A 21,862-nucleotide genomic window follows, 5' to 3' on the forward strand; every position below is an offset into this window, starting at 1 on the left:
GTAATATTATTAGCGCCGGCAAGCCCCGAAGGCAGAGAACTAAGTAAACAGTTCGAACGCTAGCCTTGCCTACTACTCTATTTGTTATATAACTAACGTATTTAATTTAATATACTAAATTGCAGCTAAATGAGTGTGATTATACTAAGAATCTCCCGCTTATTACAAGGTTGTAGATATTGTAGTTATAAAAAGAATAAAGCCTAAAGGAAGGCCTAAATTCGACTAGGTCTCGCCCTCCTTAGTAGCGGCTACTTCTACGGCAATAATCTTATCTTCCCTCTTTACTAGCTATTCTCGTATACCTTCTTTTAAACGCAACCTTATTCTAGTCTATTCCTTTAGCTTATTAGGCTAGTTAGACTTGTCTATATTAGCGATATTGTCGAGGTACTAGCCTATGCCTACGAAAACCCCGATATAGGCGCGTAGAGAGTCTGTTTCCGCGAAAGCCGGCTATAAGCTAGCCTAGTCGAAAAATTCCTTCGTCGAGTCCTTAGTTAGTCGAAACCTCGCCGCCGACGGCACTTTAAACGGCGCCTTATAGCTAGAGCGGTATCTAGCAAGAGTACGGATAGGAGTCTTCGATAGAGTGCTAGGAATAACACTAGTGCCGTTATTCTAGTAGTGTAGCATTCCGCCGAGAACCTCCCCGAATAGCTTCGCTATTCCGCTTCTACCTATACCTCTACCTCTAGGGGAGTTAGACTCGCTAGCGTAGCGTATACGCTTAACTGTATCTTTTTAATACTTTAGCTAGAATTTGCGAGAGATTAATATAATCTCAATCCTTAATAGAAGCCTATCTAGCTAAGAGCTATCTTTATTCTAGACATATTCGCCCTTCTAAATAGCCTTAGAAATCTCTACGAGGGCGGCTTCGTACTAGGGGAAGTAATTCTCGCTAACTTCCTTTATACTACGGTTACGCTAGCAAGCAGACTCGCCTGCCTTCTTAAATTGTAGACAGTCCTTACGGCTATAGAGCTACTTATTAAATATCTTATAGTCTAGTCGTCTAGTTGACTTAATCTTAGCAATAATAGCGCTAGTATTCCTTATTTAAACGCTATCCGGATTCTTCTTTAACTTCTTACTACTACTACTAACTTTGCCTCGGCTTCTAGCTACTACTAGTTACTTAGGCTTTATATAGAAATCGAGACTAATAAAGGGCTTCTTCCGACCTGCTTTAACTAGGTTAATCGCATAGTCGAGAGCTTGTCGATAAACGAAGTCGCCGTCGATATCGTCGCCTACTTAGTACTAGTCGCTAATAAACGCATTCTTCGAGCCGTCCGCGCTAGTACGTATTATAATACGATAAGGCCGCTAATAGCTATTTAACTAGCTAAACTTCGCCGCCTACGTATGTCTATCCTATGCCTCTTTGTCTCTCGTAGTAAGGAAGCTTACTACCTTCGTAGTAAGCGACCGAGCGGCACCCTTCTTAGCCGGATTAAATACAGTCTATTATCTAGTATAGTAGAAGATCTTAGGCTTATTATTAGAGTTAAAAGAGCTAGGAGCAGTAATAGGAATATTGCCGGCGGCAAGAGCGGACACGCTACTAGTAGTAGTAGTAGCCTCCTACGCTATATTAAAGGAAGAGGAGGTAGTAATAGAGGTAGAGGAAGAAATAGCTATTTTACTAGACATAACGTTACTATTATCCTCTGCCGGCGGTACTACGGTCTCCTTGCTTTATGTTTCCGAGGGGCCCTCGATTAGATTAGGCTCTATTACGGTAGTCTTCTTACTCTTCTTACCGGCGCTAGACCTACTCTTAGAGCTACTTTTTGCCTACTAAGTCGAGTTAGATCTTCGTCTTATTAGCGGCAGACTAATAGGCTTCTAGAGAGACTATAATACCTTCTTCTTTGACTTAGTAGAGGCGGTTAACTCGTCGTCTAATCGCGCTAGAGGTATACTAGTATTACTACGAGTCGACCTAGTCGCTATTGTTACTAAAATTTAGTAGAAATCGATGGAAATGCGCGTACGAGGCTCGAACAGACGATTATCCTCTAGTTAAGCACGATAGACGGGACAATTAGCGTGTTTCTATATACAAATACCCCTATACAGCTCAATCTGCGGAGGAGGCGGCTCTGCGGGCCGTACTGACAAGCGACTTTGAATCCATAGTAGCGAGCTCTCTCTCCCCTTCGTCGTTCTCTCGCCAAAATCTGACAGCCGAACAGACAGTGTTTCTTTTCCGAAAGTCTGGCATGCCATTCGAGAATTGGAAACAAAAATAAAACATCACGCGTTGGAAAAGCGTTCACTGCCATTGATGATGACTGCCTGTCCAGACTATGTCTCAGCAAACTCCATCCTCGGCATTCTCTTCTTCCCTCGAAGACGAGAATAGTTGATTTCGGTGTGCTTGTTCTGCTTCGTAACTATCTCGGCATCCATCTTGATGAACTTTGGAATGTCAGAGTTGAGAAACATGGAATCATGCATGGCCACCACCCACGCACATTTGGCAAAAGCTGAGGAGATACAGCAATGCAGCAGCTCAGCTTTCGTATCATGCTGATCCCCCAATGTTTGCTAGCTTGTCCCTGATTGTGCTTCGGCTCAACATTTTCCGTATCGCTATCGTTCATGATTCTCCTCCATTCTCTCATTCCTCTAGACCGCTATGTCAATCCTCTCCTCCTAGACTGTCCATGTCCCAATCCAATTCATCCTCTTCTTCCCAAACGAAGGACCGGTAGATGTGAGATGTTGCCGCGGAAGACGACGGAGCCGCTGACTGGGAAGTGGGAGCAGTGATGACCGGAGTCGTAACGACATTCGTGGTGGTATTCGCGGTGGTATTCGTGGTGGCATTCGTGGTGGCAGTCGTGGTAGTAGCCGTGTCGTTCGCGCCAGCAGCTGAGGAGAACAGCATGGCCTCTAAGGCTGGGAGGATCTTGGTAGCAGAGTCGATCTGAGCCTCCTGGCGTGTGGCACACATGTCTCCGCTTGCTTCGAAGAGGATATCAGGCTTGATGTTCTCCTTGTTACCTTTCTCGGTGTCTTGGTTGTTGGCGTTCTTGCTGACGACATAGGTGAAGCGATATCGGGTCTCGGTCACGATGTCGATGTGAACGGTCGGGGCGGGGAGGTTCAAGCGCTGGATGATGCTGTTGAGACGGGACAGCGGGTCGCTTGGTACTGCCGTCGCAGTAAGAATGAGAGTCACAAGCAGCGAGACCAAGAGCGTCGCTTGACTACTTACGCGGGCGCAGATGTTTGGGCAGCTTCTTCTTGGGTTCCGCCTTCGCCTTGGGCTCCTTCTTCTTCACGACTTTCGTCGCCTTCACCGACCCGACAACGCCATCGCCCTCGCCCCTAGCCTTGGCCTTTCCTGGAGCTGCCTTGGAGTTCATCATGTGCTTATGACAGAGAAGCGAGCGAGGTGCTGAGGTGATCGATGTGTCTCCAGGATTCATGGTGTACTGCTACACCAGGCCAGAGTATGCGAACGCGCACGCGCGCTTCGTTGCTGCGAGTGACATCCGGGATGCATCGATGATTGTGAATGAGGCGATGCAGCTTTTCGCCTTCCGCCGTTGCCATCGTCGCAGCCGCCGCTCTCCTGGTTCATGGCTAAACGGAATTGTCACGATTGTAGTGGAGAGGTTCTGGAGAAGCCAAGCGGACTTGGCGGACCGGGTCAAGCGAGCCTACGAGAAGCCACAGCTCGCCGCCGCCGTCACCCTCCTTCATCAGCTCCATCTTATTCTTCCCGCCAACACCCTGCATCATCTTCCCATCCCGAAGGACAGCATGGCGTGTGGTCCAACCGTCTCCGGAAGCACTCCTTGCAAGCAACAACAGCTGTCCGTAGACTCTGTACTGGCAAACCTCACCCACGAATCTCAACGTTGACATGCGCTTTGAACACGAAGGTCTCGCTGAAGGTGACGCACCTTTTTCTGCCTTTGCCTCTCCCTTAGCGCGGGTATAGGGTCTGTCGGAACCGTGGCGTTACAGTTGTCTCCAAAAGAGCTGTAATAGCACTGTTCTTATAGGATAAACTGTATACGGTTCGGAACGAGCAGATTTCAGTGCAGCATATCAATCTAAACGATGTTAGGACTGTACTTAGCGATAAATTGTTGTGTATGCGAAGCGTTCTAGTATGCGAACCGTTCCTTAGGTTCTAGAAGCGTTCCGGCTAATAGAAGCGCTAGAAGTCCGCGGAGGTGCGTCCGCATATGCACTTTACGTAACGTTCCTCTATTATTTGCTCCCTACCTATTTATTTACTTACTATCGCCGCCGTTGCTGCTAGCAAAGTTAATTTTATATAGCAATCGCAATCGCTTTCGAGACCTTTAACGTACTAATATGCCTATACTAACTAACCTCGTATATTGTCTAATATCCGAGAACTAACTCCCTATTTCCTTCTGTTTTATATATTCTCTTAAGCCTAGAAAGACTATAAGAGGTAGAACGATCTTCTTATAATATATACTACTATTTATTTATACGATCTATTATGCGGTTAATATCTCCTTTACTAAAAGCTTCGACTTTAATATCGACAGCTTCGATTATATATCTTATATAGCTCTAATAGTAGCAAGATCTTCTTAGTATGTATCGTATAGTCTAGTAGTTATTTAGCAATTGTTAATATACTTAGCGCTTTCGTTTGTTAGCATATGTTTAATAGTAGTAGTATATATATTAACCTCTTAGCATTTTCATCTACTAAGTGCCTAATTAGCAACTACTTAAGTATTAAGACGATAACATCTATAGCAATTTGAAGCATAAAGCACAATATAGTATATAGTATTCGATTATAGAGACTAAAGCCGAAGCTTAAAGTATATAGCAAGCCGATTACGAAGCACAATTTCTAGGACATCTAGGACTTCTAGATTTAGCCATTTTAATACTACTACCGGGAGTATAGCAAATATAACTATATCCTTTAGCAGCACTACTATATAGTACAAATAATATAGAATACTAGTCTCTTTTATCAAATAGGTATATAGTATAGTAGTTTAGTACTGCATTGTATACTAACATATAATAGACCCTACGAGCTCAGCTCCGTTAGCTAGCTAATCCTAACAATATCGTAAAGCGTGTTTTACCCTAGTCCTACCCTAAACCCTCTTCGAATAAAAAGACTATCTATAAACAAGATACGGAGAATATAGTAAAACTGTATTACGAGCGAAATGTTATACACTTCCTTTATGCTTTATATGAATTTAAACACGATGTAATTATGCGAGTTTACGGCCCCGAGTTTTCTACTACTACACTATACTATATATAGGCACGGAACAAATTTCTCGATATGCGAACCTTTAAAAACAAGGTCACTATAAGAGCACGAGTAAGTTATTATTCATTTACTATATACCTATTCTTTTTGCCCTCCTCTAACCCCTTTTTGCTCTAGGTCTTAGAGTTCTAAGATAGTTCATGTTTGATCCTAAATCTTATAAAAATTCTAAGCCTAATAGATTAGTTTTGATCTTCATAGTTTATTTATAATCCTAAAGCTTATACTTTTGCTATTCTGTATCTACTTTGACCCTACAGTTCTCGACCATTTACCTACCGAAGAGCTATGCTTTTACTGCTAGTATATGTGTAATAGTATATACTAATGATTTAGTAGGATTAGGCTAAGCTAGAGGTGAAGGAGACTCCCTCGCTTCTAACTATACAAAATGGTTAAGTTTAAGACTTCTTTGTAAAGAACTTCTACGAGGATAAGTTCTTTACTATATTAGTGTTTTATCTTATGCTGTTCTATATAGGTATACTAATGTATATATCGTAGATACTACTACTTAAAGGACTACCTAGACTACAAGTCCTCGAAGTCTCGAGGCAAGAAGTACTACACCTATATAATATGCTATGCTATGCTATACTCGCTCTAATTGTTGCTCGTATATAGTATACTAATCATATATAGGGCTCTATTCTCGCTTAATAGCTATAACTATTGTCTGCATTAAGGCAGACAGAGCTCTTAAGGAGGTTAGTATCGTAAAGGCGTTGTGTCTGTAATGCTTAGGATGCTAATGTATATTATAGACGTGCGAGACTACGTATACTAAGATACTCTAGAAGTACGACGCGTAGCCGTAAGTCTATCCTTCAATCTAATCTTAAATATCTAGTACTCTTAGCACCTCCGAGACCTCCGTACGACTAGATATCTATACTAAACATCGATCTAATCGACCTTTAATACTAGAACTTATACTGCTTATACTGCTCGTAATGCTCCTATACTAACATATATATATAGAATAATAAAAGAGTAGGATACGCTTACCCGCGAGCACTTCGAGTTTACGTATACTATACTATAGATCGTTGTTGTGTAATAGCAGTACTAATCTATATCTATAGTATCCCTCCGACAAAGTAGGTCGGTAATCGCGGTCGAAAGGTGCGTAGAGTAATACAATCTATTAAAGGTTGTATCGTAGCTAGAAGTCTAAGCATACTACTAATTATATTCGTATAGACTAAAGATATCGCTAAGGCCCTCGCGGACGCCGACGAGGACGGCTTTAACTTCGAGAGCGACGAGGAGTAGTTTCTTTATTTTTATATTTATATTATTATTATATACGCTAGTCTGCGCTATAGGCGCTGTAGGCGCTACTTGCTTACTTGCTTTGCTACTTTGCTGCTTTGCTACTTAATATTTTTATATATATTATTATTAATATACGACTTCTTAGACTAATAACTAGGATCTGTTCTTATACCTCGCTAACTAAATACAGAAAGACTTCTATTGCTATTAAGACCTATGTAGCGATTTCGAGTCGAAAGAAAGAAGGATGCACTACGAGAACAACCTAGCCTAACCGCTATATAGCGCCGCAAAGTGTATAGGAAGTCTTCTTTACGGCTCTGCACTTAATTCACTTACGCTACTATATAAAGAACGCGTGTATATACAGTGTTTGTCGCGTAGCGCGTGTGCGGGTACCTACGCCTGCCTTGCTACAAGCGCCTATCTATAAATACCTAACTCGCACTTCCAAATTCTGCTTCTACTATACTAATAACACTTCGAACAAGAACACCTAAAGCATTTAAACTACTTACGATATCGACTATAGCTTTAAGCGACTCGATAGCGATATAATGTCGTACCGTTACCTAGGATAGCTAGATCCGGCGAATATGCCTAAGCCTAAGCAGCTAGAACAACAACAGCTAGCGGCGCTAACGACCTTAGCCGAGCCTAGACTATCCGATAGGCAATCCGAGTCCGCTTATAGTACTAAGCGCACGCGCGAGGACGATACTAATAATTTCGGCGGTGCCGCTAGTATAGAAGATAACGACCTAATTCTAGATGCGGACGATATTATATAGACTATCGAGGGCGCTAATAGCGGCGATATCGATATAATGCCTACTAAGATGCCTGTCGCTAAGATGCCTATTACTAAGATAAAGCCCGCCGAATTAAGCCTCGAACTAGCTAACTTGTAGGTCTAGCCTAATTACGAAGATTAACTCGATAATGCCGAAATAATCTAGTTAGCGGACTATTAAGATCGCGGCCTAAATAACGACGACTATAATAATAATGACTTTTTTAGTAAGGACGTAGTCGCACTAGGTGCCGAATACGATAAAGCCGAAGAGCTTAATCCGACTATATAGTATAGCCTAATGCTACCTCTAAATCAAACAGTACTATTAAGCAGCGGCGGCCTATTTAGTGTTAACAATTTAGAAGTCCTCGACTAGAAGAAAGACTATAAGACTCTTCGTATTACTAATATTAAACTAGCCTTCGCTCTCTAGATATAGGAGACAGGTATCTTACGATCGGACTACTCGACACTTCGTACGATCTTTGCCTCTACTACTAATACTAGCTTGAACGAGCTACTAGAGACCGTTAACACGCTAAAGCTGCACCTTAAGTTAGTCCTCCTACTGCTAGATCTACGTTATAAGAATGTCACACTCGAAGAGAAGAAGCAGCTAACACTGCTAGCTAGCTCTAAATCTGCGGGTAATAGCAATGCTATAGAACTACTCTACTTCTTTAATCTACGGCAATTATTCGCTCGTATGCTAGTGTCTTAGTTTACGGGCAAAGTCTTCTAGGGCATAGCGCACTTTGTTAACGTACCTAAGTATCTATAGCAGTCTATAGCGTAGGCAAGCTCGATCCGTACAACTTCTAGCTAATTCGCTCGGTACCTAACGAACGCGGATCTAACGAGCGCGGATCTAAGCACTTTATATAGTGCTAGTCCGGCTGCTAGCAAGCCTGCAGCATACTAAGCTAGGCTTCTAAAGAAGCTAAGCAAGAGTTAGGGTAAGCGAGCTAAGGCTATTAGATCTAATAAACAAGATCTAATGCTAGCGGTACTAACAGATTGGAAGCAATTTATTAGCTTGCCTAGCGGTCTAATCTTTCCTACGGACTTTATTAGCTTTACATACTATAGCGACACGTACAATTGTACTACGAGTAGTACTAAGTATATCGGACGTGTGCTCGGCATTAGCGTCGATAAGCGCTTACAGCGCGGCGGTCCTTTTAGTTATCTAGGTACGCTTAATACTATATCGATTAAAGTGCGAGCGATTATAGTATATAGTTAACTGCCTTTAGATCTCCGCTAGGCGATAGCTACTAAAGCTGCGAGCAACGAGCTATTCCTAACCGATAATGTCGACTACTACCTTCTGCCCTCTAACGTCTAGCTATTTAACCTAGGCGTAATTGTAGTATAGTACTCCTTCGAGAGCAAGATTAGCTCTATGCCTCTCGCTAATTACTATAACTTTATTATTCGACGTATTGTCGATCGCTAATCGAAGCTTCGCCTAGTATATAAGACCTATCCGATCCGTAGCGAGCTTAAGGTTATAGCATTCGGTCGTCTCTAGCTAATTAACAAATTCGATAAGCACATTACGGGCAAAGAGGTCTATAGCCTGCCTTTGCTTAACTTCCTCGACGGCTTCGGTCTCTACCGTAATATATAGCGCTCGGTTATAGGTATCTACTTCGTACCTACTAGCTTAACTAGCGAAGAACGTAACTAGACTTCAAACATTATCCCCTTTACGCTTAGCCCTTACGGAAGCAAGGTTAGCGACGTTGTTAAGGTAATCGGTCCCTCTCTACGAGCACTCGACGAGGGCCAATTCCTTAATCTTCTAAATAGTACTTAAGCAATAGTCTCTGCGTTTATAATGCTATATACGGGAGATATGCTATAGTAGTAAAGCAACTCTAGCATGCTCTACTAATCTGCTAATATCGGATGCCGTATGTGCTATACGACAGATAAGGACCGTAGACTGCTCTAAGAAGCCGAATAGGAGATTAAGTACTATTACGAGACTTAGCGAATTCGACAATTTATAGAGGCCCTACCCTTTAACAACGCTCGTACGGAATTCGGTCGGCAATTTGGTATAGCTATAGAGGCACCTTCTCTTACTAAGATTATACTAGCATTAGATATCTACAAGACACGGCTAGCGGATCTAGCACACTCTAAGCTTAATAGTATTACCTATATGCTCTACGAAGTCCTACTTAGTAAGGCTTTTATAACATTAGTATAGGTTAAGTATATATAGGCACTAAAGAAATTCCCGTTTCTACTAGGATAGGGCCGCCTTCGATCGCTATTGTACTACCTGCTTACATTTAGCTTATCTAAGCACGCACGTTAGTCAATTATCGCTCTACTTCTACTAAGAGTCTAGTTAAAGGATGAGTATATAGCACCTAACTTTATCGAGGCTATACGTACCGAACTACGAGTGTCGATAATCTTCTAGTACCTTTAGTAGCAAACGGGTCTAGCAGCAAGCGATATTCTAGCCGCCGCAGTTCTCGTACGGATATTGTTAGCTATCGTACGTACGAATATGCTTCTTCTATCTACGCAACTTACTAAGTAATAGCAATACGATCTACGCTAGGAAATGCTAGCCTCTCGCTAGCTATTCTAGGGCCTTATAGAATGCGCTGCTATTGTTAACACTAAGAAGCTAACAACAACCGTAGGTCGCGCTGCTTTATAAGCACGTAGTGCCTCGTAGGCTCGCGGAGAGTCTTAAGTCGTAGGCGGCGGCGATCTATAAGCTCTAGATACTACCGAAGAGTCTATTAATTATAAGTATAAGCACCGATTGATAGCAAAGCGACTAAACGTATATATTAGCGCTTATTAGAACGACGTAATCGACGAATACGGAGCTGCTATTAACGTTAACGTCTTCGGTAGCGAGGCTAAGTATAAGGTAATAAAGCAGAAGATCTATAATACTAACTTCTAGAATCCTAAGCGTAACCTACTTGTTATATATAGTCTTGAGATAACTATTCGGCTGCTTGTTTAGGGTAGCTTCGATAGCGACGAAGATCAAAACACTAAGTACCTCGCTTAGCAGATAAAGACCCTCTACTAGCAGAACCTACGCCTCTTTAATAGCTTGCTGCTACGCACTAAGTAAGAGAAAGCTTAAGCGGCTAAGGCTAAGCTTAAACAGAAGTTTGCTAGCGATGCTAATTATTCTAACGTATAGACTAGCAAGCGACTCGTTTAGTATTAGTGCGACTAGCTTCTGCTATTGCTAATCCGCAACGATAGCGAGAAATTAATGCCGATACGTGCTAGCTTAAAGCAAGCCTATTAGTAGGAATATAGCAGACCTAACGTTAACACGACTAACTCGGAGCCTATCTTCTAGTATAAGCGCTTTGCGTTTGATACTACAGCTAAGAAGCGTATAGTGCTAAAGCGAGGGGATTTCGTAGGTTACTATAGCGGAGAGATTAGACTCGTTAACGAGATCTTCTCGTACAAGGTATGCCTCTAACCCATTGTATAGTGTATACGCTAACTATTCTTAAAAGGCCTCTACCGTCGCCGAGCGAGTGCTCTTTATTCGTATCTAGCTAACGACTAAGTTATTAGGACTGGATCCTATTACCTAATTGCCTGTCTACCGCCTTAATGCTAGCAATAAGAAGATTGTTGTCGGCTTGCCTAGCATTAGCGGTAAGCGGGTCTAGATAGTGCTATTCGAGCGCATTAACAATAAGAGCCTAGAGATAAAGCGTGTCTCGATCGACAATATACCTACTAGTACGGAGCTTCTATACGTAGATTAGGACATTCAATTCCTTTAGGTACGTATACTTACGAGCTTTGCTAGTTGTACGTAGGTTACTAACTGAAAGTAGAATAAAGGTCTTTATCGACTTATCGCATAGTATTGTAAGTTTACTAACAAGCAGCTCTTTCTTTATTTATGCTAACTACTTCTAGTGCTATTATCGTTCGACTTAGCTCTTGCTATTTAGGTATACTTAACTAGTATGCTTTAGCGATACATCTGCTTACACTCTTAGGTCCTTATTAAATACGAGCTCTACGAAGACTATAAGCTCCTTAGCAACTATTAGCTCCTTAGCAACTATTAGCTCCTTAGCAACTATTAGCTCCTTAGCGACTATAACGATACGACCTAATACACGAGCGGCCTTCGGAAATCGATTATAGATTAGACTATCGGCTTTGCTAAAAGGGGTTGGATTTAACGTTGGATTTAGTAGATTATAGTAGCGCTAGCAAGGGTAGGACCGCATAGGGTAGTAGATAGCTAAGCGCAATCGCAATCGTAAAGTATATAAACAGTAATCGTATTACGAATAGTACTGCATAAATGAATAGTTGTAAGCACGTACACGGTTCTATCCGCAGAATAGTTCTTATTAGCGGAACGCTTCGTTAAACTAGAACAGTTCTACCGCTAAGAACGGTTCCTTACTAAGAACTGTTCCTCGTACGACAACTATAACAGCACTGCTATCTAAGATCTACTATATCCGATAAGCACTGTAATAACGCAGCTCTGCAAGCTATATAGCTCTTATATAGAGCGATATTGTTACGATTTAATTGCAGTTCCTTCGGACCCTAGACATACGCTAAGGTCCTATAGACTATAGACCCGACACTTTAGAGCACCCCCGTTGCTACGAACTCCTACCGATAGGAGTAGCCTATATATTAGCAACTCGCGCTAATTGGCTCGACCTACTTTTACCCTAATCCTACCCCTTACCTCGAGTTGCTAGCAACTCCCCTAATAAATTTGGTTAAAATGTGCTTTAAATTTAAAAGGGCTTTAGGAATATAGTAATTTCTACTAAGGTCGCTAGCGATAACTTAATAAAGCTAAAGTTAACGTATAGTATAGCTATTGCGCTAAATTCGAGGTGTATCTACTTGCTCTTGCCTTATTGTCTATTGCTACCGCTGCCGCTACCGCTGCCGCTACCGCCGCTATAGTATAGATTACTACTAAAGGTCCTACTATTAAATAGCCGCTACTATTCTTCTAATAAGTATCGTCGGTCGTTAATAAATACCCCTACCTACTAATTGCTAAGTTGTAATATATCTATTAGCGACTATTATTATAGCATATATCTTAATAGGTTTAACGGCTATAGCGTCGGTATATCGGTAGCTGCTATAGAGTAGCGAAGACCGCTCGGTATAGTAGGCATATATAGAAGGCGCTATTAGTAAAGGACCTAGCGCATTACGTCTATTAAACTGCCGTCGTTTGAAGAAGATATACTATATTAGAAGGTGCCGTCGCCTACGGCGTACGTATTCTATAGTACCGAGTTAGTTACCTACGTAGGCTTAAATTGCGATAGCGGAGGGGGCTAGAACGACGGCGGAGGATAGTAGTAACTGTTTCTATACTAATTAGTATAGAAAGTAGTCGCTATATACTCTAGCGCGCGCTAAGTGCCCTCCCCTAGCGCGAACAGGTCCCTCGCCTATCGCGGTTATTATATTTAGCGAGGTTGTTATTACTAGTAGACTAGTAGTAAGGCGCCTACGCCTATATCGACCTACGCCTATTAGATAGTAAACAACGTACTATTGTCGTATCGCTGTCGATACTACTAGAGCTATTGTAATAGCTCTGCCGCCGCCGATAGTCGCATATATTTAGACTAATACTATATAGCAATATTAGTCCGATAGGCGTGTAACAAGTTAGCTAGAATAACCGCCTCTGCCTACTTCGCCTTCTAATAATAGTCGTATATAATATTCTCGAGTATACTATGTAATAGAAGGTAACGGTCCTTCGTAATAGTGCGAAGAGTCTCTATCTTACCTTCCTTATCTTCTTCTAGTAGATTCTCGTTAATAAGCTATTCTAAGTGTGTCTTAGTTAAGTTAATATCGCTATTAAAGCCTTTAGGGTCGAAGAAACGGTCTATATAGCAATCTACCTATTAAGCAGTTATTCTACTGCCTTTAATCTCTTAATCGTACTAGATATAGCGACACGGTTAGTAATACTGCTTCTAGAAGTAATACTAGCACATATTAGGGATGTAGTTATCGATCTATAGTTAATATCGTAACCAATTTAGAAGGCCGCTATTAGCGCGCTTCTAAGCGAGTCGATACTGCTTAGTAATAAGGCTTTAAAGGCAATATAGAAGCTCGTTAAACCGCTCGCAATCGCCTTATAGTCGACTAAATAGGTAAAGCATATTATCCTTCGCAGAAGCCTTATTAGTATTGTTATACCACTTCCTATCTACCTTTAGCGAGTGTGTAAAGGTGCCGGAGAGTAAGAAGTTGCCCTTAATAGTGCTAATATCGCTCTTAAAATCGGAGTAGTAACCCTTAACTAGCGACGTTGTACGTGCCTAAGCAATAGCAGTTAGTAAATACCCGCTCTAAGAGGACGGAAGGTACTATTATATAGTACTTATACGTATAAGCAGTAGATTGTTCCTCCGCTAGTAGGTAGTCTATATCTAAGCGTGCTCGACTAACTATTCTCGTTCTATATAGCTATACTTCTCGTCGTTCTTGCCGCTAGGAAGGGCATTAAAAGCAGCCTATATTCTAACCTCTACCTCTTCCTTAGACTCTGCGTATAGTATAACCTATACGAGCTTCTTATAGACCTTCTTATAAGCACTCTTAAGCGGAAATTTGCGGCGGATAGTCTATAAGGGCCTGTTCTCTTTTAGCTACACTTCCGAGGCAGGTCGTAGTACCTAGTATAGATTGAAGTGGCACTAAACCAGGCTATAGACTAGCACTTATAGACCTTCTAAGTGCACTATTACTTCTAATAGACCCTATAGCATCTTCTTATAACGCACTTGTTCACTTCTAGTATTAGTTGTCCTTATAGAATGTAACGAGAGCTAAATACTAGCTATATAGGCGCCTAGATCTACCCGCGGTAATATCCGAGCGGGGCTTAGCAAGTAGAATTTACACTTCCCTAAGAATGCGACAAATTCTATTGTTTCTATTACTACGAACATTAACACTAACAATGTCTATATATACTATCGTATACGCCGAAAATATAAGAAGATTATACGCTTTAATTTGCTATAAAAATCATCTCGATCCGACACTTCCTCGTTAAGAAACAAATCCTGCGTTTACTATAGCTAAATCTACTCCTTAAGCTACCTCCGACGACTCCTAGTTAGCACCTACTAGTATACTAACCGCTATATAGGCTGCCTTAGCGGACAGCTAGCTTGTCAATTCTTAGGTTAATATTAGAGACAATATTGCCGCCCTATAAGATAGTATACAGGCCGGTTCTAGCGACGAAGATACCTCTTCCGACGATAAAGAAGGTCGGCTTGTTTAGACAGGCAAAATAGAACAAATCCTCCTCGAGAACGTTGCCCTTCAAATAGACCTTAACAACTACCGTAACGGTCAATTGAAGCTATAGGCTCGCGAAGATGTTATATCTAATGTATCTCGTTAAGCAAAGCGGTCTATCTCTTAGAAACAATGCCGTACGAAGCTGTTATTCTATAAAGCCCTCTACGCTGCCTTTATAGCGCTTAAATACGAGTCTAGCTTCGGCATTAACTACGACACTAGCACTATTACTACTAACTCCTTTATATAGAAGGACTATCTTGCTAAGAAGGTCTATAAGAATGCGAAGCCTCTAAGGGATTACCCTATGCTATATGTTGCACTCTACGCTACAATCTATAGTAACAAGACGGCTATAGGCAACGCTTCTAAGGGCGGCGCTAGTGCCTCGAAGAAGCGACTGTCTAGCAAGGCTAATAAGAAGGCTAACAAGAAGGCTAAATCCTCGCAATCTAAGGAGCTAGTATCTATTAGCGACAACGAGGCCGACAAAGAGAATTTACCTCCTACTAGGCTATAGAAGGCTCCCTTAGAAACGGCTCAAACACTAGCGAAATAGGCTACTTTCTAGGACGAAGCTACGTAGAGCTAGGACATTCATTCTGCTGCTAAGGCGCCTATTATAAGCATTAACTAGAAGGGCCCTCGTAGAGGTGCTGTCCGCTTAGCTAATGCTATTATATAAGGCCTTATTAGTATAAGACCCGATATTCTAGTAAAGCTAGCTCTTAACAAGTTAAACGACTTCAACCTATCTTATAAGCTCTATAGAGCCTATAGCAAGGCCTTCTACGATAAGACCTTTAGCGACTTCGAAGCTAGGTCCTTCTATAAGGGCACTCTAAGATATAGGCGTATATAGATCCGTTAGATTGCCGACGAGAGCGCTATAGAAGAAGATATTAAGTCCGAGATTAAGTAAGCGAGTTAAGAAGCGATCTAATTTAAGCGCGTTTCTAGCGGAGTACGGAGTTTGGCTTTTAACAACCCTAACTATCTACTATTTAACACTAGGTCTATATATATATACAAAATTTATAAGTCTTCGAGAATATATATATATTATACTCCGTATCAATTTTTATATGCTTCCGACGGCTAGTTATAGTGTTCTAATAGTATATAGGTTTTAATAATCTAGTGTGCGTCTCCGGCTTAGCAAGCGGACCTAGAGCCGGTATCGAGTCGCTTAAAGCCGACCCTAGCTTAGCTCCGCGGAGGTGTTAGCTACATCCCTACTCGAATCTAAACGACCGCTAATAGTCTAGTATACTACTAAGACAATACCTATACTATATGTTTGTATAATAGCGAAATATCTACTCGCTACGGGCTACAATCTTATCAAAAAATTATCTAATTTAGTTAAGAAATAGTCTTATACCGGCTCTGCGGAGGTAATATAGAGATCGGTTAGAATAGTCTCTAACATCTCGAAGAGCTTCTCGAATATAACTTAAATCTTAACGAGTTAAGTCGATTGAGACACTTTCTAGCAAACGGCGCTAATAAAAGTGATCAATACGATAACGATAAGGCTTTAAGGTACCGATATCTATATTCTATATAGTCTCTTTGCTATTGACACCCTTCTACTAAACAGCTAATCTACGGTGATTAAGCTCAACTAAATAGTCTTGCTATATGTCCTTTGTATACCGAGCACGCTAAGCGGACATCTTCTTATTCTTAGTAGAAGCTGCTTAACTGAGCGTCTAAGTAGCGCTTCGTTTACTACCTATACGGACCTCCTTATTAAAGAGCGGCTCTTCGTTGTTCTAGCGCTTAAACTCGTTAGTAATTAACTCGTCCGATAGATTAGTACGGCGAATAAAGTTATATAGGCACACTAAGCTATAAACTAGAGCTACTTGTGTCTCTATATTAAAGGCAGGTCTATTAGTGTTACGAAGGATCTTGAAGCGCTCCTTTAATATACTAAACGTCCGCTCGATAACGTTGCGTAGGCTCGAGTGCCGCAAGTTAAACAGCTCTTACTCGTTCTTAGGTCGACGGTTACCGCTTTGCTACTCCTTTAAGTAATAACGTATAGTACGGAAGGGCATAATAGTAAGTCGAGTACTCGGATAGCTAGTATCTGCGAGATAGTACTTGTTATATAGACAGTTGGTACCGAAGCCTTCTATTTCTCGAGCGTATAATAGCACCCTAGCGTCGTTTATAGAGCCCTCCTATCTAGCAAGCACATACGTAAATAGCATATTAAAGTTAACGACTGCTAGCACATTCTACGAGATAGAGCCCTTCCTATTGCGCTATAGCACCTGTTTATTACGAGGTACGTAAGCAATAATATAGCTGCCGTCGAGGGCTCTAATACAGTCCTTAAACTAGGGGAAGAATAGAGACCTTTTGCCGGCGGATTAGTAGTTATAACGGAAGGGCATAAGGCTTAATAAGGCAACCCCTAGACCTCTTTTAAACGCTTATAACAACCTAGACCGTGCAGTAGTTACAACTGTTATACCCCGGTTACTACGCGTAGTAACCTAGCTACTACTATTGTAACGGTCTTATAGTAGTATAGCGGGTGTTATAGTTTGCTAAATAAGATAGTAGATCTAACTTCCTCGAGTGCTAAACGCGTCTTCTAATCGCGTAGATTATATCTCTTTCTTATACTAATTGTTATATCTTCTTAAGCGCCTAACTTCCGCACTTAAACGCTCTTATTTCGAGCCTCTTAGGCACCTATAGATGTCGACTCGTAGGCGCCAAGCGAGGCCGCAGATAACGAGTTAAAGCGTAACAATACGGCGGTCTAGAGAGGCAATAGGGTAAAGGACTTGCTACGTAGAATAGCTACTAATACTAGCGGAGCCGTAGACACTTCGGATGCGGCGATTAAGGCGGCGAAGAAGAAGAATCGGCGTAGTTAATCTAAGGACAATAAGAAGGCGCTTATTCGAATAGCGTATAACTATAAGGCCTCGTATAGCACTACTAGATAGTGGGACCTTATAACCGCTAAGTACTATAGAAGTACTAGTATTTAGCATATGTCGCTCGACCGTATAACGTAGGGGCTCGAGAAGGAGTAGTTTCCTAAATTCAACGTTAAAGAGAGCGGTAATAGCACTAGTAAGGAAGAAGACGAGCCTAGCTCGATATAGGCGGAAATGCGTACCTAGTATAGATACCGAGAGGCACATAAGGCCGCTAAGGAGGCTGCTGTTATTATATAGCGGCGCGAAGAATTAGACGCCGCTACGAGCTATCGCGACAAGTATAATATACTAAGTTTGCAGTCGAAGAAGCAGCGCACTCCGGACGCTAATCGCTAGTTTATTAAGGAGCAAGAGATGCCAGATTCGCTAGTAATAAGTAAAGATAAAGGCCCGGGCGTAGATAAAGGTAATAACGAGGTAGAAGTTGAGGTTAATAATAGTGTAACGGGTAAGGGCGGCAATAACGACGAGGACGCGCCTAGCTACGAAGAAGAGCTAGAATAAGACGAGGAGATTGAGCGTAAGCGCCGCCGTATCGCTAATCTCGAAGCTATGCCGCCGCCGTCTAGAAATAATGCTAGACCGTTAGTTAAGGTTGTTATCGGTAACGAGGTTAGCTCTAGAAGTGTGTCTAGTAAGCGTACTTAATCCGTACGTACTACTTCTCGTCTAGCAACTCTAGTAACCCCTTCTTCTCGTAGATCTGCTATACCTTCTCGCACTCGTAGACAATACGAGTCTTCTATTCAATCTAAGCGTGCTTAAAGTAAACATCGCGGCGGAGCCTTAATCGACGATATGCGGCAGTAGGACTATAATACACGCTCGCAGGCAGGAGAGTTGTTTATAGTACTAGCTATTAAGCTAAAGAGAGATATAAAGCGAGAAGATAACGACAACAATAGCAGTAAGAGCCGTATAGCAAAGCGTCGAAGACAAGAGATAGAAGAAGATATATTAGCGATTAAGGATAACCTAGAAACGTTTAAGAAGGAGGTTAGAGTAGACGTTGTGTCTATTAAGAACGAGGTTAAGTCTCTGAATTCTACCGTATCTTCTATACGGAGCACTAGCGATAAGACTAATAGCCTTTTAAAGAGCTTTTTATTAAGGCAAGGCATGCAATTTAATTTAGCGCAATCGCCTAGTATACTAACTCCGCTCCCCTCGAGAGATCTAGTAGAATTAAGTCTTAATAGCGAGTTTCCGGACCTGCAAATAGCGTTCTTCGGTAGAGCTAGCTAGTTGCTTCGAGCGAGATTTAGTCGCTAGCGTCGGTGCCTATTGCAATACTAAATATTGCTCAAATTGAATACTTTTTATATGCTATTATAGCTACTAATTAGGTAAACAACCTTATATAATCTGTTTGTATGTAACGAGCATATAATAGTATTGTTTAGAGGGGTTAGGGGTATAGGTAAATTAAGCTCGAAGTATAAGCGGAGCCTTAGCGGAGAACGCCGAACCTCCGAGACTAACCCGTTCCCTATTCTAGTGCTAATACCCTCTCTTAGAAGATCTCGGTCCCCTTCGGCAATAGTCTAGTAAGCTCAAATAATTCAGAAACTACTAGATTTTAGCCTTCTAAGCTTACGCTTTTATCGTCCGAGAGGTCCGAACGGGGCCGTAAGAGGTAGTCCTACAAATCTAGAGGATTAAGTCTAAATCGCTTACTTGTTTAATTGTATCTACGAAGGCAGATATAACAGTTAGTAAGCAGTGCTACTACTATAAAATAGGCTCTAATAGGCTATTGTCTCAACCTTAATTGCTTCGAGAACACGTTATAAGACTATAGCTATATAGTGTATCTAAATAGGTGTTCGACCTCGATCCGGATACTAGACAGCTTCTTATTAAATGCTTGTTGCTAAGGCGTTAAGTAAGACCGTCTAAGATAATGCTTATAAGGAGCTATAATGCCGAAGTTGCTATAGTATGCCGGGTCGCTATAGAGATATAGAACACGCCTATCTCTTATAATCCTTCGTAGGCGGTGTTTAACGCCGGAGAGTTGCTACATTCGCTAGTTATTATCTCTGCTATTAAATGGTCTAATAAGTAAGGAAATAAGACCGTCTAGTATTACTATAGCCTAGAATTTGCAGCCGTGTGCACTATAGTGTCTACTATAGATACGTCGTTAATCTTTGCTTAGTCTGCAGAACCTACTAAAATGCCCGTCGATAAATCCCTATATAAATCCTCGTGTTCTACGCTTCCGAGTAGCAAGAGCGAACATCTTTAGTCGACGATAGCTATTAAGGCGTAGATGCTATACTATTATCTTCGCAAATTGCTAATATATCTATAGGACAACATCGTTAAAGACAAGACTATAATAGGACTCGCATTTGCCGAATTTAGTAGAAGCATCGAACTAGCGAGAAGGGAACGACATTCGCTATAGAACGAGGCTAAGAGCGAGCTCTAGGTTAGGTTTATTACTATTCCGCTATTCGCAACCCTTAATATCGAGTGCTATAACAAGTTGTCGTATTTCTAGCTTCGTAAACCTATGCGAGAGATTAACACTATACTAGACTATAGGTACGGCGGAAACTCCCGAGGGCGGTAATATATAGGCGCTAACCTCGCTTTTGCAACTTAAACCTCTATATTAACCTTACTATCGACACTTACCTTATATAACGCTCTACCTACTCGTCTAGCTAGGCATCTAGCGTCTATACGAATAGTCGGAATAGTATAGGCGGCGGCTTTAACCTAGCGCGCTCGAGAAAGCTACATTCTTCGCAGACGGCGATTACGAGTCTAGCAACTATTATATTATCGTCTAATATATTACCTGCTATCGAGGCGCTCGAGAAACACGACTTCTACGCGATAAGAGGTGGATTATTTACGCACTCGCAACTACTATATACGGATAATACGGAAGATTTGATAACTTAGTAAGAGCCTAAGGCAAGAGCGCTATACTATATTAAGCCTTGTAACTACGGTTGTAACTATAGTTGTAACTATAGGTTGTGACCCTCTTCTGCCGGCAAAAGGTCTCTATTAAATTTGCCCGTTCTACGGCTGTTCGTTAAGCTTATAATCTTCGTAGGAATACTGTTATAATCCGGCTCTTTAACAACCTTATTATATAGCTTAAGCAAAGTAGCAAGAATAGCATAGAATAACTTATAGACTGTCGCCTTAGACCTATTAAATACAAGGTCTATTTACCGGAAGCTAAAGGATAGCGACATAACTATAAGGAAGTGCATTAAACGCTCGGCTGTAGTAAGGTGCTTTGTTAGCTACAAACCCTTCTCGTATAGGGTATTAAGCAAGGCTATAAAGGCATCCTTATCTAACCGACAATTCTCGTAGAGCTTTCTTTTATCGGACAATAGCTCGGCGGCCTTGTTGTAGCCGTTATCGGTGTGTATATATTCGCGGCGGTCTAGTTCTTCGTCGTAGTACTACGCTATAGCGATACAGCTTACGAGGGCAGCTAGGCGTTGCTAGGAGCTAGCATCTATTGCGGAGGGTCGGTCGCACTTAAAACACTACCGATTGTATACAAATTAAAGGAGATGCTAAGGATACTATCGACGAAGAAGCGACCGTATATCCGAGCTATAATATAGGTTATACAAGGGTATTATATAGCAGCAAGAGGTCGAGTTCTACCTAAGAGTATATAGCTCGAATTTAGGCTTCGGCACGCTAAGCCCTTACACAATCTACGACTATAGGTTATAACACTTTACTATAGGTTTAAACAACACCTGTATATAATAGAAGAAGGAGATATTAATAAACTTGTTCTCTTAGAGATACAGAAGGTCGAGTTTAGCTATAGTTGTTTACTTATAGTAGCAGCGGCTATTAATACTACCTGCCTCGGAAGTGCAGCTAAAAGAGAACAGGCCCTAACGAGTATCGTTGGCATAGGTAGGTATAAACCTATAGAAATATGTCTCGAATAGCCTATTGTTTAGATGCCGAGTTATTAAGAATAGACTATTGTAACTGCTAGCCGCTAGGCTTACTACAACGACCCTAAGAAGCTATATAGCTAAGTGCTTGCGCGTAGACAATACTATGTTTGCTTTCTAGCAGTGCGTATGCTATAGGCCGCTATTTAAGGTTGTCGTCGCTTATAAGGACGTTAAATAGCTTCTAATCTAGTTAATTAACTTC

At 41.5% G+C, this 21,862-nt stretch overlaps 2 protein-coding genes across 2 annotated transcripts; both read right to left on the reverse strand.

The window, feature by feature from the left end:
• Positions 1–2,268: 2,268 nt before the first annotated feature.
• On the reverse strand, positions 2,269–3,557 carry MYCFIDRAFT_211887 (uncharacterized protein). Its single transcript, XM_007930786.1, has 2 exons — positions 3,233–3,557; positions 2,269–3,168 (listed from the first exon to the last, which is right to left on the reverse strand). The coding sequence occupies exons 1-2, from the start codon at positions 3,444–3,446 to the stop codon at positions 2,654–2,656; spliced, it is 729 nt and encodes a 242-aa protein (XP_007928977.1). The 5' UTR covers positions 3,447–3,557; the 3' UTR covers positions 2,269–2,653.
• A 12,953-nt stretch (positions 3,558–16,510) lies between these two features.
• Positions 16,511–16,726, reverse strand: MYCFIDRAFT_37542 (uncharacterized protein; the record flags this gene model as incomplete). The annotated part of the gene is made up of 1 exon (XM_007930625.1): positions 16,511–16,726. A coding segment is annotated over one exon (216 nt), but the record flags the coding sequence as incomplete, so codon positions are not given.
• Positions 16,727–21,862: the final 5,136 nt, after the last annotated feature.

The sequence above is a fragment of the Pseudocercospora fijiensis genome (genome assembly GCF_000340215.1).
Source record: "Pseudocercospora fijiensis CIRAD86 unplaced genomic scaffold MYCFIscaffold_7, whole genome shotgun sequence".
Classification (NCBI taxonomy): domain Eukaryota; kingdom Fungi; phylum Ascomycota; class Dothideomycetes; order Mycosphaerellales; family Mycosphaerellaceae; genus Pseudocercospora; species Pseudocercospora fijiensis.

What these genes read in the sequence shown, in the direction of transcription:
- MYCFIDRAFT_211887 (XM_007930786.1), bottom strand. Translation starts at nt 3,446, where the DNA reads ATGAATCCTGGAGACACATCGATCACCTCAGCACCTCGCTCGCTTCTC. An exon ending in GCCCAAACATCTGCGCCCGC is followed by an intron (nt 3,169 to 3,232) that starts GTAAGTAGTCAA and finishes CTGCGACGGCAG; the next exon opens with TACCAAGCGACCCGCTGTCC.